The sequence below is a fragment of the Amblyomma americanum genome, chromosome 2, assembly GCF_052857255.1.
Source record: "Amblyomma americanum isolate KBUSLIRL-KWMA chromosome 2, ASM5285725v1, whole genome shotgun sequence".
NCBI lineage: Eukaryota > Metazoa > Arthropoda > Arachnida > Ixodida > Ixodidae > Amblyomma > Amblyomma americanum.
In genome coordinates this window covers 177,690,176-177,704,302 of record NC_135498.1, presented here as the reverse complement: position 1 = coordinate 177,704,302, position 14,127 = coordinate 177,690,176, and the positions used below count along the sequence as shown (strand labels likewise).

At 47.9% G+C, this 14,127-nt stretch overlaps 1 protein-coding gene across 2 annotated transcripts in view; it reads left to right on the top strand.

The window, feature by feature from the left end:
* Positions 1-200: 200 nt before the first annotated feature.
* The window catches only part of LOC144119315 (uncharacterized), a 40,698-nt gene continuing 26,771 nt past the window's right edge, over positions 201-14,127 (top strand). For both annotated transcript variants that reach the window (XM_077651977.1, XM_077651976.1), the window contains exons 1-5: positions 201-284; positions 1,252-1,570; positions 8,491-8,652; positions 10,871-10,932; positions 11,824-12,032. In XM_077651977.1, coding sequence (XP_077508103.1) covers positions 258-284; positions 1,252-1,570; positions 8,491-8,652; positions 10,871-10,932; positions 11,824-12,032 — 779 coding nt within the window. In that variant the 5' untranslated portion in view covers positions 201-257. The remainder of the gene's footprint in view (positions 285-1,251; positions 1,571-8,490; positions 8,653-10,870; positions 10,933-11,823; positions 12,033-14,127) is intronic.

The window sequence follows — 14,127 nt, the reverse complement described above, 5'->3', positions numbered from 1 at the left end:
CAATATGGTTCTCTTGTTTTTATTCATTGATTTTCCAAAATTCACGATTGGTGCTATATTTTTGTCATCATCTTCCATGGAAACTTCTTTGTTTATTCAACTATACCTAGGCCAATCCCCCCGCGTGGGTATGTGCCATATACCTGGGGTGAAGAAGAAGAAGAAGCTTTTCAACGCAGCCGATCGGCACGGGTCCCGTGAGAATTCACTCCTTGTATCTTTGCAAGTACTCACCGGTCTTCTATCGACGCCACAACATGCACCGAGGGTCGCACTGGGACTCTGTAAGGACTCCGCTTTGCTGGCTTCATTTATGATTTATATGGCGGCTATTGGCAGTGTGTTCACCGTTAGGACTAGAAGTGAGAACGAGTTGCCCAGTAAGGTGCTCCCATTTTGGCAATCGGAATTGGTCTCGTGGCTCAGCGGGAGGGGCTGCGGACCTGTTTCTAGTTTTCATGAACATCTATTTTCAACGCTGCTTTTTAGTGCTTTAGTACTAAATCTCTCTATCTCAGATTTCCCCGATGTTTGTTTGTCTGAGGTCTCTGGCATTTGCCCCCCCCCCCCCCTCCCTTTCCACGGTGGCAAGGAGTGCACCTGCCCAAAGAGTTTTGGGCAACCTGTCAGCAGATTCACAAAAGAAGGAGGCGCGACAGACGAATACAAACGAGGCACACAAAGCGACAGAACCGGTGCCTGCTTTGTCTTCGTCTGTCGCGTCGTCTTCTTTTGTGAATCTCATGTAGCAACTAGCCCATTCAAGAGTTCTGCCAGCAGGCTTTATCGACAACTATCCAAAGCACTGTATAGCAAAACACACTATATCCGCGATTGGCTTTCGAACCCGCAGCGGCGCAAGCATACGAGCTTCGGTGGTTATTGCATTGGACCACTAAATCTTTTCCGCAGGCGAATATTCCGCCTGTTTACCTGCGAGTTTCTCGCGCTGTGCTTTGGATGTCGTCGTTTCGTCCCATTCCATGTGCGAGCAATAGACCCAGAGCGCACCGCTATTGCATACCCTCTTAAACAGAGCCTCGAACAGAAACCGAAGTGCGAGTGCTCCTAATTCGCATTTGCCCTAACAACGCTAAATCGTCCATAATTTTTAAATTTATGCGTAAGTTGGCAAGAAAATTATGCAAGGAGTAAGTAAAAGGGGCGTGCCTTTCCGCTCGTAATGCAAAACGTCTATCCTGCAGAAATGTGTAGGATGATAATGGTGCTCCCGTTTTTGCTTTACACCAGGGGCAAAGCGATGCGACCAGTATGCCGGCTCCCTTTGCTATCCCGCAGCCCGGCTCCGTTCGCAGCGCCAAGAGAGATCCACAATCTCCCTTCATTACCGGCGCTGTCCATCGGCCGGGTGGTCTCTCGGAGTACAACCGTGGCTGCCATCCTGTCGATCAGCGTGGGCCTGACATTGGAGGTTTCCCCGCCTTACTACTTGAACCCCCTCGGCTTACAATGGCGGGCGGTAGGGCATCTAGTCCGCGACCGCACTTTCTCTCCTTCGTCCTCCTCCTCTTGCTTGTGAGCATGGAGCCGACGTCTTGCGCCGAAGAGGGTAAGACAACAAAGCCACAGACGCACTACCAGTTAAGGCGCCAACTGTAGTTGTTTTTGCAGCGATAACCGCAGCAAAAATGTAGTTCCCAGGTGCTACCTGTAGAGAGCTCTCTGCAGAAAGATAACTGTCATGTCTCCCAAAAACTTTGAGAGTACTTGAAGTGTGCCAGGAACAGCGAGGGAGCGACAAAATTTTTTTTAAGGGAGAAAATATTTGAAGACGTTGTCGAAAGGAGTCACATATAGTGTGCACGAATGGCGCAGTTCTTTTCACTTTTAGATTGTTCTCCACTTTGCAAATTTAGCGCTCCTCAAGATAAAAGAACTTTCCTTTATGTAAGCGGTCATTGATAAATTAAGCATTGACCATCGTTTCCTAACTCCTACCGTATTTTTGTTGTATTAAGCATGAAATGCTCTTAGCTACAGTGAACATTGTCAGGGAGCCGCGGTGGAATGGAGAACATGATACTGCTAAACTGGAGGTATAACACGCCGAAGAACCTGAAACAAACAGCGGAATTTTTAGCCCGAATGGTATTTGACCTGGTGGTCACCGAAGCAAGTTGCGCACCACGGGCGGGGAAAGACGTGAACGAAGCAAAGAAAAGACACGCGAGCAGCTTGCGTGTGTTTTCTTTCCTCCGCGTCTTTTCCTGTCGCGCTATTCGTCCCAGAGGCTGACGCAAGAACTGGCCAAAAACCTTTATCCTGCGCTATGGCACCGGCTTTGTGGATCGCGCCGTCAAGGAGGAAATGGAAAGACGGTTTAGCTGCAATTGGCGCAGCGAGGAGGACATGGAGGAAATCAAAGACGGAGAACCGCTCCTTGAGGGTAGGCACGGAGGGCCGACGAAACAAGAAAGCGGTGCCGGGGCTTGCCGGCTCGTTTGTTGCGAAGACAGGCGAGCTCGAGAGGCTAGCACGGTGGTTGACTAAGCTGAAAAAGAGGATGGCTAGACACGGCGGTGAAGCGCATCATGTAACAGCAGCCGCAGCAGCCGCATAAGGCTTGCGAACGTCGCGAGGAGTAAGCCGTGGAGCTCAGTGCCGCGTAGTCGCGACGCGAAGTGGAGGCCACGATGGATGTTGGCGAAAAGTGTGCGCCGCGGGATGCTTCAAGATCCGCCATGCCGGAAGAAGAGGATGTTCTCCATTATGACGGGAAAGTCGAAAGCGTGTCGATATCCGAGCTGAACGTGCAAGGTCGCACCGCTAGAACTTGTGCTAGAGATTGTGTTTGAAACAAAAAGGTCAAGCCATGTATGTACCTAAACGTGCTCGAGACATACAGTCCAAAGCTAAGTAGCTAAGCATGCTGGAAAAAATAGACGCCTAACAGAAAACCAAAACCAACTAGCTATTTGTGCATCAGAATGGTTCGTTGCGTGCATAAGGTGTCGGTAAATATGCTTGTGGGAGCGCTACCATACTCGTTTTGTGCGTGCGCCATACCGACCATGCGTGCCAGGAACAATGCACGCTGATTAATGCCAGCTTATAAAATAGCCTTCGCTGAATAATGCGGTCAGCCGGTAAGCTTAGCTCAACTCACGACCTCGGTTTCCGAGTCAATGCGATATTAGTAAATTGCGTTTGCTGGTGACCTATGCCATTTAGGCGTAGCAAATGAAACTAAGAATGTGAACTGACTAAGCGAAGTGCAGCATTGTAATGAAAACGGCGTTTCAGAGGCCTGGAAACTTTTTTTCTCGGTGGCGCCGTGCCGGCAGAAAAAGTCGGGGTCGTGCCGACAGTTCATGAGACTGGTTTATACGCATCATATGGTCTGTGTATCAAAGCCGCACCTGTCATGCTTCGTGGGAATGATGGTTTGAAATCTTACCTTAACTTCGCATCGTCAGCATCAGCAACGGAAGGCAAAGTCACGGCAACCAATGTGGGAATTGAGCAATGTCTTCTGAAGTTTGCAACGAGAGTTTCAGATCAGTCCGCGTACAAAACCACCGAACCATTATCAGCACAAGTACAAAAGCTGCGCTTTTCGCCGTGGGAGCAAAAAAAAACAACAAAAAAGAACAAAGGGATTCATATACCGGGCGTTTCAGAGAGGAATGTCGAAAAATGCTATAAACGCGGCTCTTTAAAGAGAAAGAGAAATTTACCGATACTAACCGTTCACCGCCGCGAGTGTAAGTAAATGTAGAAATTTTGATAATTATATTTTAAATGGAATAAATTTCGCTAAATCACAACAATCTGGTGGTTAGTATCGATGGACAGTTTGTAGGCGTGGCTACGACGATGCCGTATTAGTTTTAGGCCTCTAAGTAACTATAGATATATAAAGTCTCGCAGCGCGACAAAACACACGCAATCTCTTTTTCAGTACAAAACCGTAATTCATCGCATGAGGCGCTCACAAAGCTCGGTGCAGACGCAACGCCCGCTACTGACGTGTTGCCATAGCAATGGCGAGCTATTCGAACTGCCTGCGTACTGTACCGCGGCTTGCTCTTTGCCTTTGTCGGTCATAAAATTAGCTGCCGCGCAATTTGCGATGAGTGCGTTTTTGTTGCACTAAATGACGAATCAAAATAAAGTGCATTTCGTTGTTAAACGGAAAACAGCATAAGTGGTTCGAATTGAGTGCCGCACTCACTGCAACAGGTCGACAGCGACACTGGTTTTGCAGTGAAATTCCTTCCTGCATCGTGCACTCTGTTTTATTCTGTGGTGAAAAAAGAACGGGCATCTGCTCCGTTTGAAAAACTGATACGGCATCGTCTTGTCCGGTGCAGCGAATTCGCCACTGGTAGTAACCATGAGTGCTAATTTAAAAGTTAATTAGTAAATTAGTTACTAGCAATTTGACGATTTGTAAAAGAACTGACGGCTGCAGCGCTGACTGTTTTCTTTCTTAAACGTTTTGTTTCGAAATTTACCACCCATCTTTATGAGTTTTTGAAAGTGCTCGCGGAAACTCCCAGTATGATATGCTCACATGCGGCAGCAGCGGTCACGTCGCCTACACTGTGGCCTCAGTCTTGCGCGTTGAAACACGCACGTTTAGAGGGAAGCCGCTGAAGACCGAAAGGGAAAGACTCATTTTTCAGGGTTACTACTTCCTAAACATATCTTACGAGGAATACACTTTATATTGTGACAGTTTTATAGAATGTAGCTGACATGCGCTGATGCAGGTTTGAGTGGAGTGCAAATCTGAGCTATTTGTACTCCTTCTCGATCCCGGACACACCTGCACGCTAACGCATGCGTCACCTGCTGAGGCTTCTGCTCTAGCATTTCTGGCGCTAAAATATCCTAGGTATGCTAAGCATGATATACACACTAAATGGAAAGGAGTAAAGAGGGAGTACGGTATTCTCTTGCGCACTACCTTTAACACAAGGATAGCGCACTCACTTTTCATTCTCATATCTCGCCGTGTTTACTCAGTGCTTATGGTGCTCGGCTGGTGACCAGAAAGACGCGCGTTCGATCCCGGAAGCACCGTACGAATTTCGATGGAGGCGAAATTCAAGAGGCCCGTGTGCTGTGCGATATCAGTGCACGTTAAAAAACCACAGGTGGTCGAACTTTCCGGAGCCCTGCACTACGGCGTCCCTCATAGCCTGAGTCGCTTTGGGACGTTAAACCCTCATAAACAAACATCATATAGGCGTATTCGTGTTTAAGGTTTATACAGTTGTCCTATTACGCAAAGTCGTCTGACCTGTTGCAGTGCATAGTGTGATGCTAATAGATAGTTTACTCACCCTCCTGCTAGCCCATGTTTGCTGCTGGAGAGCGGCACACGTTACAAACAATTTTGTGTACTTTAGAGGTGCAGAATAAACAATATATTTTCTTCTAGCTCAATATTTTTGCCCTTGACATTGAATAAAGTGCCGCTGATATTCTTGACTTAAGCAGCAGGGCGATCGAACTGAATATTTTCCGTTTTGCGTTCATTGTTGGAGAAAACTTTGATATTTGCATTTCTGCGTCAATAGGTTTCAGGAAAGTGAGGACCTAATTGATTATTTTATTTTGAAGCTTCTCACCGTAAACTAAAGTTTGGCGTCAGGCCAGGAACAAGCTTTTTTTAAAGCCCTATATCACTAGAGTAGGCAGGCTTTGATTTAAACGGTCGAAATCTGCTTTAATAGAGCAGTGTGCGGAAAGTACATTAACCATGTACATATGAATCACCAGCCCATTTCTTGTGGCTAGCCCATTTGCAGGCAAAGAAAGAGAAACCGCATTAATATTATTGCAATGATACACGCAGACTGCTGAGGACATTCAGTGCACAGCGTACCGTGAGGATGTTCAACATTGTTGGATGACAGACGTTCCCAGCAGAACGTTTGACTCTAGAAGCAATATCAGCACACAAATAGCCTGTGGTGCTGGAACGTGCTTGTAAGTTATCTTTGTCGCTGTTGGAAGAGCAGATAAACTGTCCATTGTTTGTCTCTGTTTAGAAGTTAGATTATGCACGACTCCGCAGATTTGTGCGCGTTTGCGAGACGAAAGGTGGTGAAAGCGTGGTGTTCTGCAGTGCCAGGATTTCCTTGGCTGACTGGTGGCCTTGTGTGCTCTGGTTGGTTCTGCAAATTTTGTCCGTAAAGTTCCGAGACTGAGTCCATAAAAAAAATGCGTTTAACATTGAAATCACTTGTGCCGCACCCCTTCGAAATAGCCTTCCTTGCAGTCTATACACACCAACCAACGCTTCTTGAGCTCTTCAAAACAGTTGGAAAACGATTTTTTGGCAGGGCTGTCAGCTCTTTTGTCATGGCGTCTTGGATGGCCTCCACGCTCCCCACCCAGCGACCTTTTAGGGCTCTCTTCACACGAAGAAACAGGAAAAAATCGCATGGGAAGAGGTCTGGCGAGTATGGCCGATGGGAAAGTACAGTAACGCTCTGCTTGGCGAGAAATGTCACGCTGAGAGCAGTGTGCGGCCTTGCGTTATTGTGGAGAGGGCTCCATTGTCCAAGTGCCCGTAAGTCAGGGCGACGGCGTCGCAGTACATCACGCATGTGTCAGAGCAGGCGGATATAATACCCCTGATTCACCGTCTGCCGCTCTTGGCGAGAAATGTCACGCTGAGAGCAGTGTGCGGCCTTGCGTTATTGTTATTGTGGAGAGGGCTCCATTGTCCAGGTGCCCGTAAGTCAGGGCGACGGCGTCGCAGTACATCACGCATGTGTCAGAGCAGGCGGATATAATACCCCTGATTCACCGTCTGCCGCTCTTGGCGAGAAATGTCACGCTGAGAGCAGTGTGCGGCCTTGCGTTATTGTGGAGAGGGCTCCATTGTCCAGGTGCCCGTAAGTCAGGGCGACGGCGTCGCAGTACATCACGCATGTGTCAGAGCAGGCGGATATAATACCCCTGATTCACCGTCTGCCGTGGTGGGACAAACTCGTGGTGTATGACACCTCTGGTATCGAAAAAAAACTATCAGCATCGCCTTTGTTTTGGTGTTCTGTCGCCGCACCTTTCTGGACGCCGGAGAGCCTGTGGACCGCCATTCGGCGATCGGCCTCTTTGTTTGTGGATCGTATTGAAAACACCATGTTTTGTCTTCAGCAACGAAGCTGTCGACGAATGCAGCATCCTTCTCTGCCTCAGAGAGCAAATCAGCGCTCACTGATACCCGTGTGTCCTTCTGGTCCAGTGTGAGGGAGTGCGGCACAAGTCTGGCATTCAGCTTTCGTTTCCCCAAGTTCTCACGCAAATGTTGGTGGCATGTTTTCTTACTAATGTCGAGAGCATTTGACAGCATGCGGACTGTAATGTTAGGGGCTTGCTGTAGGTTTTCGCTGATCCGAGGCATGTTTTTTTCATTCCGTGAGGTTGAAGGGCGCCCGTGCCTGGTGTCATCTTCCACCGACGTTTTCCCTAAACGAGCCTCTTGTGCCACTCGAAAACTCGTGCCCGCCATAATGTCACGTTGTCGTAAGCGTCACTAATGAGCTCATACGTCTGTGTGTGTGTCTTACCAAGCTTCACATAGAATTTTATGTTTACACGCTGTTCGAGGTTGACGTCCAACTCTCCACATTCACTCACAGTAGAATGCGCATATGCGCATGTGACAAAGTATTTTTCTTTATGTAGTGGCATGTAGCGACTGCCACAGCAATTAACATAAATAGCTCAGGTTAGCCCGAAAAGATGGCGCTACACATAGGCATCAACATTGTTTCGGGGAATCATTTCTAGAGAAGAAAATAAATCAGTCTCAAAATTTTAGGGACAAAGTTTATAAATGCAACACTAATAAAATTTCACGGTAACACTTGTGAGCACCTACCGGCATGTAGTCTTTTCCTTCGACAAAATGTAGAACAGCGCGAAGGAGGTCTTGCCCTCAAGAGAAATGTGTGAAAGCAGGCAGCCGTGCATATGGACTCTCAATATGAAAGGGAACACGCGTGCGCGTGTCAGCCAATAGCCGGCAAGAACTGGCGGCAAATGGGCGTGCACAGAAAGCCCGGCCGGCTGCTTCAGGGCATGCGCCCAGTGCTGCCCATTCTCGCCGGCTCTCGGCGGCAGCGCTTCGCGATGCGAGGTGGCCACGCGCACGCAAGTTCTCTTTTATACTGAGCGACCCTGTACGTCAGTATTAGTGCTATCGATAATTTTGCGATGTTGACGTGTCGTAGAATATGAAGGTCACTGTTGATTTTTTTAACTACAAGAAGTGTGCAGTTTGTGATTTAAATGGAAATGGGACTTCCAGTGACGCGTTCATTTGCGTGCGAATTTGCGGGCTGCACGGCCAATGTCAGCTAATGAAAAATAGCTGATCCTCTGGAGGCGAATGTGAAACCTCTAGGTTTTGTTTCTAATCTTGACGGCTGATGACGCAACAGAATTTGGCGGCCTTCGATGCACTGATGCTTCTTTGCTGCGCACGTTGTTCTGTGCGTCGTTCAGCCTGCCTCAGACCGGTGGATTCTATCAAGTACGAGCCGGCCGTCTCCAATACCTACACCTTCCAACCTCCCGTCAAAAAAGGTGACGGAGTGCTCGGATTTCTCTACCAGGCCGTAGAAGCCGTCGGCAGAATCCTCATCCCGGTTCCCAAAATAGCAAGCGGTCAGTAAACTCTTTTAAGTGATTGGCTATAACAGAAAAGCGCATATATAGTTACCGGAGAACTCTGCTTTCGCACCACCGCGTTAAATGGTTATTTTACTGTATGAATGTGTAAATAGTCTCTACTTCCTTCCTGTATCCTCTCCACTAATGCCTTTTTTTGCCTCCCCACATCATTCACTTCCAGCAACCTTCGTAGAGCTGCTCGTCAGTTTCTGCTTCCGTCCACCTCCGTTTTCCCTTCATCAGAACCGAATGCTAGAGTCCCGTGTATTGCAAGACGTCAGTGAACGTTAAAAAAAGGCCAGTTGGTTGAAATTATCCACCGTCCTCTACGGCGTCTCTGACAGCCCGAGTTTCTTTGGAATGTCTAGCCCCATCAAATCAAATTAAATCAACCTTCTTCAAAGATAAACAACAGCAGAACGACAACTACTGGCAGGACGCACGCTCGTGCTGATCGCAGTGCCTTATTGTTTAAGGCGAGCCTGTTTATAATATAGCAATTAAAACTATCAGCCGGTGTCTCAAAATAAAGTTGACAGCAATGCGCACGGACAGACTCTCAGCGCGATATGGTAATCCATGACTCGTTAGAAGGAAATCAGTTTCTAGTTTTGTGACGTCAATAACCAGTCATTCTGCAACGCTCAGGCACGCAATAAATGGGATGTATCACGCCGCCTACCACAAATAAATATCCTCTTTAAACTACAAGAGGGACTAGGCGAACTGATAATGCACGCACTGCTCCCAACTGTTTAGAGAGCGGATGCTGCGGGAACTGCAAAATCTCCTGCGGAAATTTACGGTTTTACTGTACAGATTTTGTGACGCAACAATCACATTATCGCCAACATAGCTATGACGCCGACTTCATTCAATAGCTGGAGTGTTTTCTGCTCAATCCAAACAAAACCAGTGTTTCAGGCCACTGTTTCCTCCTTCCGTTTAATCATCCTTGAATGTCGTTGGTGAAGTAAATAATTTATCGGAGATAAATGTGAAAAAAAAAATCAACTGCGTTTTAACCTTGACCAGTCATTTTCGGTAGCAAGCACATAATAAAAAATAAATGTTAATTGGAGGCGATGAGAATCTACTGAGCTCCCCTTAAAATAACGGGCCGCCGCGGTGGCTGAGTCGTTATGGCGCTCGGCTGCTGGCCCGAAAGTCGCGGGTTCGATCCCGGCCACAGCGGTCGAATTTCGATGGAGGCGAAATTCTAGAGGCCCGTGTACTGTGTGATGTCAGTGAACGGTAAAGAACCCCAGGTGGTCGAAATATCCGGAGCCCTTCACTACGGCGTCCCTCATAGCCTGAGTCGCCTTGGGACGTTAAACCCCCATAAAACCATAAAACCTTAAAATAACGTGCCAACATCGACACTCGTCATTGGCGTATTCATGAACCGGAGCGCCGCACTTTGGCACCCCACATCTCTGGGGATCGGTCACTAGAGCTAATAGCTTTTACTCGTCACTCTACGCCGTCATTCACGTGGAAAATCATCTCAGCATTAATCACGCTCTCGATTTTATTCAGTGCCGATGGGCGTCTCGGCTGAATGATTGAAGTGTCAGTATTTCTGTGACTAAAACCTTTCTTGTAGTTTTATATTTGCTGGATGGCAATGCTATCATCCTGCACTGCTTCAGTAGCTCTCTGCATGCTGGCGGAGTGCCACAACTTCGAAGCGGTAGCGTTAAGGGTCCCGTTCAGTGGAGATTAGTTTGTCGTAGTTGGCGTCGGCGTGTTGAAAAAATCCGGATTGTTCAAGAGGGTGGTGACGTCACACGTGGAGCCGTGGAATGTAAAATTGATTAAACCTTTAGTAAACCTGGATTATAACGTCGCGACATGACTGAATACATGACATCAAACAGTGTAGAGTAAACAATTGCGCTGAGAACAAAATTGAGGTAATTCGATGGGAATCGAACCTGTGACCCTTGGGCATGGAGTAAGGCACTCTACCCGTAGGCCATCGGGGCACATTCGTTCGATATATTTAAAGGAAGGCGTTTTGTGCCTTGCCCGACATTGTACATGTCTGCGAATTTTTATGCAAAGAGGACCCGGGCCGCTGAAGGGACCGATTAAGGCTATTGCGTCGTACCCTTAAAGCGGAGCTTAATAGTGCCCCGATTGTTTATCTACTTTCACAGCGCGGAGAAAGTTCATCTATTTCTCATGTTTTTCTTTCTTCTCTGAGCAGTTGCCCTGAGCGAGCAGGCAGTGCGCAAGCCGGCCGTGTACCTGAAGCAGAACGTACCGGCCGTGAGTGCATCATTTTTGCTCCACTGATCCGTCAGTGCTACCGGCCTGCCTCTCTCAGCGGTGGCCCAATGGTTACAGTGTTCGGCTGCTGATCCGAATAACGCAGGTTTGATTCAGGCCGCTAGGGTCCCAATGCCATGGATGCAAAATGCTAGAGGCCCATGTACTGTGCCATGTCAGAGCACGTTAAAGAACCCCAGGTGGTCGGAATTAACCGGAGCCCTCCAGTACGGTGTCCCTCATAGTCGATTTGGGACGTTAAACCCCATACACTACCCCCTTCATTAATCATCGGCAAAATAAAAACTCTGGGTTGAGTGAGTGGGTGAGTGAGTGAGTGACCAGTGGCTATATCTGCTGACCAGTGCATGTAGGTGTAATGTTTGGCTACTACGCACGGTGTGTGCAGCCTTTAGCTTGGCCAACGTTGTAATGAGTACGCATCTTTCATAAAATAGTCGATAAAGTCAAGGTGCCTTTGAAGTAGCGGTGGTTAAGATGGAAAATGCACTGCGTCGAACAAGCTTTGTTCCTTTGAGCAAATTATTTGCCTTAAGCCTGCAAACCACTTTTTCTTTAGTGGTGTAGCTTGGTGGAGCATTTTGCGGAAATTATATTTGCTACTGCGTCGTCACAGCGACCTTAGTCGGCATCCTTCGCGTTTACGTCTATTGGGGTGAAAGTGTCAGCCACATGGGAGTAAACGTTCATGAGAATTTGCCGCGTGGTGTTTTCTGGTCCGCAATGGCTTAACGCGTTGGTGGATGTATGCACGGCGTGAGATGTGACAGCGTTTAAATGCGCAGTACTTCTAGCGACCTGCCGCATGATTTGTTCCGCAGGTGTGCCCTGCAAAGCCGTACTGACGCCGTGATGTCCCATTGCTCGCAGGCCTTGCGCGAGTACCCTCGGCTGATTAGCGCCATTTCGCTGGGCCTCGCGCTGGCCATCGTGTTCCCCGTGTTTGGATGCTGCCTGCTTACTTGTCGCTGCTGTTGCGGTGCTTGCGGCGGAGACAGCAAAGTGGAAGAGGGCGACCATGATCGCTGCTGGCGCTGCGTATGCTTCCTCACCCTCGGGGCGTGCTGCGTCGTGATGACGTGAGTACGCTGCAAGAGCACTGCTAACACAGCAAGTGTTTACGGTGCCACGCTTACCCTTAAGCGTGAGCGAAAACCTGAACTTGAGCCGCACATGTTGGTCACGTTCTGAAAACTAGATATGAGTGTCCACATACCACCACCGCTTAATATTGTAGGCGCTTACCGAGGCATTTTATCTTAACCAATGAAACGAGTTGATTGGGCAGGTAGTTCATTTTATCTAAAGCGAAATTAACAGGGTAAATGAATTACGACACATCCTGATGCGTAGCGTGGCTTTGTTGTCGTAGAATCTTAAAATATCCGCAGCCATCTGGGTCGCCCCGACATATTAGTCGAGCTCAGCTTGCCAGAAGATAGGCTTGCAACCTCGTTGGATGGGATGGTGTAATGAACTTTATCAGATGAAGCCGCATACCCTTCGGTCGCTGAGGAGCTGATGCCGAAGGGCAGTGGCCGCATACAGCACCATGTACTGAGTGTCATCGTCTCTCTGGCCGTCCCATAAGTGCGTCATCGTCAGGCGTGGTGGTCACATTGTCTGGATCGAGTATTCGTCTGAGTTTCTCGTCCTTGCGTGGCTTTGGCTGGGGAGGAGGAGAGGACAAGGAGGGCGTCGCAGCTCCAGAGACGCGTGGAGGATGAATGTTACCGTCTGCACTATACATTACGCGGCGCCAAGCCGAAGTGACTTCATGTTGGGCGCGACGATGCTTTCTTTATTTGTAAGGTTTGCCTATTAATAGGAAGCTACAAAAAAGCTTTCCAGTAACTGCAGTGTGAATGATGGAGAAGTAATGCCTCTTTTCTGCTCAATATTCTAGACGCTTCTTCTTCCGCTTTACCATTGTTCATATGAGGAGAGCTGTGAACGTTGTTTATTCCAGTCAAGGTGTTGATTTAACGGCTAATGGGCCTGTCTCGAGCGCTCCGTCCCGCGCCACTGCCAGTTTCGTTGTCTTCGAGTCCATATTCGCATTTTATGCCCAAAAATCTAAAAATATAGTAATAATCGGAGGATACCTTACGGTGCATTTAGGTGCCACGCACTATAAAGTTTTTTTCAGCTAAGCTTATCCTGTACGTGCTCAGAAAACACATTGAAGCTTTCTAGATTGCGAGGTAGAAGCGCTTGTGCCGGTCACCTTTTTCTCAGCAACTAAAGCAGATATACCAGGGATGTTGCGCAAAGCACTTTAATAATGTAGTTTTTGAGCTGAAGAGAAGCTTTTTGAGGCGTAGCAATACCATGTGTTGGCGGATGTAAAAAAAATTGGCGGTGGCTTAGCTCTGGCTAATACTGGAGTGACGCGATAGCTGCAGCTGGCTGAGTGGAACTTGGTCACGTGACCAACCACGTGACAGCGTGGCGGCGCAGCCACAGGGTGGCGGGCTGAAGGCTCGAGATGCTACCGTAATATAGCTACCGCTACAAAACAGGCGAATCCTATTAGCTAGAGTGATGAACTAAATTATAATAGCTAACTTTCTAACATTTACCTATAGGCGCCTGATTGCTTTTAAAGATTTGTAGTAATAGCCATATCAGCCTTTTGAATTTCGAAAACGCGATTACCCTTGCCGCGGTGGCTCCTCTAATTTGGGCCATCTGAGTCATTCACAAACGGTGCGCATTGGAGAGGGTGCAGAGGCGACGTCAATGGAGCCATACATGGGCCAAACTAGTCGAGACACAGCGGCGAGGATAATCGCGTTTTCGAAATTCTAAAAACCGGTACGGCTATTACTAACTGCCGGCTACAAACCCCTAATTGCAGTCAGTTGTCATTGATAACAGTCAAAAATTATAAGTTCTAGAGTTTAGGTGATCACTTAAGTAGTTATTGTGATTCGCCTGGTTTTTGGCGTCCGCCAACATTAATACTACTCTGCCGCAGAAAGCTTCAGTTTACTTCAAAAACCGCATTTTTAAAAATGAGTGGCCGGCTTCTCTGAAGCACCTGGTATATTGCGAACGAAGGTGTTGACACATGTTCACAAGACAATAAGCTGTCATAAGTAAGTAATTACTTATTGATATCCACAGAAGCGCAGTTAACGGCTACAAAGGAAAGCTACAGAGCTTTCTCAG